General features: G+C 44.9%; 1 protein-coding gene across 1 annotated transcript; it reads right to left on the minus strand.

Moving 5' to 3' along the window:
• Window positions 1–6: 6 nt before the first annotated feature.
• On the minus strand, window positions 7–4,007 carry FDXACB1 (ferredoxin-fold anticodon binding domain containing 1; the record flags this gene model as incomplete). The annotated part of the gene is made up of 5 exons (XM_026863588.1): window positions 7–1,319; window positions 2,075–2,233; window positions 2,842–3,045; window positions 3,185–3,341; window positions 3,896–4,007. Coding segments are annotated over 5 exons (1,818 nt in total), but the record flags the coding sequence as incomplete, so codon positions are not given.
• Between the last annotated feature and the right edge of the window lies 1 nt (window position 4,008).

Below are 4,008 nucleotides of genomic sequence, written 5' to 3' on the forward strand. Positions count from 1 at the left end.
GTGCAGGTACTCAAAGTCCACACTGCCTTTGTAAAAGGCACTGCAATAACACACAGTGTTAGGTAGGCTACGTTTTCCAGATCAGCAACAAGTGCAGATGCAGCTGACGCACCTGAAAACAACATACAACGCTCTACCGAAGAGTTACACCCAAGCGTTGGTTGATCTCCTTCCGAAAGAGCAGCTGCATCTCTGCCACCTCCTGGCGGCTCAGTGCCTTGTCACAGGACTGGAAGGTCAATCTGTAGCAGAGGCTCTTTCTTCCGGTCTCTGGCTGTTGGAAACTGTCAATTAACTGGAGGGATATGACCATTTCACCTGACACCTGCCTAGCAATGGTGTGAAAAGCAACTTCATCAAATTGCTCCCCATCAGGAACCCAAAAGCTGACATCATGCACGTAGGAAGGTGGATAGAGAGAAAAACTCTTGAAAAGCCTTAACTCTCCTTTGGGAAACTGATGGAGGAACCGTGTGTCTGATGTCCAGAGCATTCGCCAGTCAGGTATTCCACAGATCAGCATGGCTAGGAGGTCAAGATTCAGTGAAGCAAAGACAACCACCAGTTTACTGCTTACTAGTTCATAATAAGCCGTCCTTATAATTCCCACACAGGAGCCCTTCTCACAGAAGCCTGAAGTATCTGTCTTCATACAGATGAAGTACTGAATTTTACTAAGATGAGATTCAAATGCAGCAAAGTCATTTAGCTCAGCTGTTTCAAAGCTCGTTGCTTCCTGCAGACTGATACTCAGTTTAAAGCTGGAAACAGCCTGGTGAAGAGAATATATGCTGCTTTTAATGTTATTCACCAACATCTGGATACAGCTGTTCTCTGTACCCCTGTTAACTGCACATACAAAAACCACCTCATGGAAAACAGGCATGGAGTAAGGACTGATAAGACACTTCCTGAAAACTGGGCCTGAAAGAACATAAAGTGTCCCCGGGAGAAAGTCTCCTCTTTGTGTTATTGCACGAGCATAAGGTAGAAGTGAAGGTCTAAGATAATACTGGTTTGGCATGTGGCATCCCTCTTGCACATTCACCCAGCCATTGTTATCTGTGTCCCTGCAAAAATCAACATGTGAAAATTTGGTTTTTGCCAGTCCATTAGACATTTCTTCAGTGCTTGGAGTCTCCTCTGGGCTCAGAGCAATCCAAAAGGTATTTGAGTGACAAACATCATTGAGGTGACCTTCGTGGAGCAGGGAAAGGCAGCAGTCAGTGTTCTGTAATGGAAAGGCTTGCCTGAGCTCTGCAGTGAGCTTCTCCTTTACTGTCCGTACCGGATGATTTGAATTTAGTTCTAGGAAACCCCTGTGAAAAATAAAAGTGCAAATTACAGACAGCACCAAACAGATTCCCTTTCAGTGCCTTCCTGTGATCATAATTTGAATGCAGCAATTTACCCCCAAAAATCTCAGATATTAAGCCGGTTTCTAGTAACTAACTTAAACAGCCAAGTCTTTCATAAAAGGTGTTGAACGACTAACACATTTTCAGGACAGTGGTGTTTGCCTCCAGGTTACACTCAAGAATTAACTGCACTTTTGCTGGTAAAAAGGAACGGAACTTAACAGTCAGCATCGCCATTTTCACTCATCACAGTCATTACTACAACACAGAAATTAATCAAATTATACTAGCCCTGGATATTCTCCAAGGTATGCAGCAGTTCACCAAAGTTAGCATTTTTTATCCTAGCTAGCCTTGGTACTGTGATATTAGCAGACATCAAGTCAGCTCCTGAATTTCTTCCACGCTACATTAAAACAGATTAAAGTTTTCATCTTTATTTGTGTGTTCAGGTATATAGCAGCTTGGTCTCAACCATAAAAATAAGTCTACAGAACAAAAAAAAAAAAAAAACACACCAAAAAAACCCCTTTAAGTAGGCCATAACCAAAAGCCAACATGAAGGAGACTTTAAGAAGAAATGGAACAGGAAATTCTGTAAAGATAAAAGGAGTGAAAGTGAAGGAATTCCATTTTATCCGACATCTACGCTGGTCATTCCCACTGAGAGCAGAAGTGTGTGTTATTACCAAACAGAAACCGATTATAAAACTTACCTATTAATTTTATCCACAAGTACTTGTGGTACTTGAAAAGAAACTTTCTGGCTTTCCAGTTCTATCTCGCAGATCATCGGTTTGAAATACAGAAGTGGCATGCTTCGTGTGAAAATGTGGTTCAGAGCACCCTCTACACAGAAAGATTTATCTTGACTCCTGACAAATGCACAAAAGCAGAGCAAAGTCATTGATTGTTTCCTGTATTTAACGTGTCATGAGGAAGCATTACACAGATAACCCCGTGTAACACTATCACACCTCTTGGAGAATCCCAGGTCTTGTTACAAGGTAACAAAAATGCAACACTACCATATTTTTACTGGGCAGATGGTCCAACATTAGAACAAGTTGCACAAAAAAGGTTGTGCAGTCCATCTATGGAGACTGAAGGTGGCTCTAAGCGACTTGCTCTAGCTGGCTCTGCTTTGAGCTGTGGGGTAGGACTAGATGATTGCTGGAGGTGCCTGCCAGTATCAACCATGCTGTGATTCTGTGACTTTCTGCCAAGCAGATACGCATTTGTTCTGAAATGGACCATTTTGACCTTTAAAATCCTAAAGTAATCCTAATTTTTAGAGGGTCCTTTGGCAAGAAGCTTGCATTTTTATCTTGGCTATTCTGCTTAGAGACAAAAAAACGGAGGTATTTTAAGGAAAATTAAAGGGAGTTCCTCTCTCCAACAAACAAGATACTAGAAGAACATACTGGCGCTAGGCATTATAAGAGCACGAGAATCAACTTTTCAGTTTTGCCACGGTGGTTACCTGTAGCCTGTACACTTATATCCATGGATAGTCTCTGCTCTAAAAGGATGAACATTACTCAAGATAAATCCAGCTCGTGCTGCCATAGCCACTATTTGCCAGCTGTTGTGCCATTCTCTCCTTGGCTGATCAGCAGGTGTCCCACCCTGTCCGTTGCAAAGAGCCACGTGGACCTCTCCCTCCTCTGTCAGCACTTCTGCAGAGCTGCAAGGAAAGCCAGGCAATAAGAAAAATCCCACTAGCACAGCCAAAAATTTTATAGTGCCAGAAAAACACCTGTAACACAGCTAGAAATCTGTATCACAGCAGTCAATTAGCATAGAACTACTTCTGGTTTACTTACCTATGGAAAAAGTGGGCAAGAAGCTCCCTATTCTTCACTACCCCAGCCTTTCTCCCACAGTGAGGGAAGTTGAAATAAATACAATCAAATTCTCTTTTTTCTGGTAAAAAACAGTCCTTCAGCTTGGTGCAGTCCACAGAAAACACAACTTCAGCTCCTTCAAAAATACACGGAAAAGAGTCTGATGTTTATAATTACAGAAAATTTTACAGAAAGGTAGCAAAGTCCTCTGGCCCATTTTTAAGCATGCCAGACCGCCTGCCAGGATCTTCCCACCCGTGTGCATTAGGAAAACGAGACAGCCCAGGCTCCCTTTGCTCTCTTGCAGAGACTTCTGCTCACTGGCTACTTGTTGCAGTACTATTTCAGCCTGATTAGATTTTAGGGTATTCGATTTAGCCCATTGGACAACTCCAATGCCTCGCGGCAAAAGCGGTCTTATGAGATGCCTGGAGGGGCGAAGGGCGATAACGGGACTGGACGGTTCCCACGGAGGCACCGCAGCGCCAGGTCCCTGATTGAAAGATGGCATTGCCACGCTACAGCCCTGCTTCGACCGATACGAGGAGAGCGATTACAGCTAACGGCTGAGTACTACCGACACCGTTTCCCTCTCCGTCCCGGCCTCCTACGTGGCTCTGCCCGAGGGCCCCCGCTACCTCCCTCCCTCCCTCCCCACCGGCCGGCCGAGCGCCACCAGCGCCGACCCACCGCTCTCCCGCAGCCGCCGGATGTTTTCCGCGGCTCGCCCCCACCCGGACACCTGCTCTTCGTTCTCGTAGCAAGTAGCAACGACGTGAGTGCCCGCAGCCCCGCAGACAGAG

Source organism: Athene cunicularia (assembly GCF_003259725.1).
Source record: "Athene cunicularia isolate RWA chromosome 24 unlocalized genomic scaffold, athCun1 chr24_part1, whole genome shotgun sequence".
Taxonomy (NCBI): Eukaryota; Metazoa; Chordata; class Aves; order Strigiformes; family Strigidae; genus Athene; species Athene cunicularia.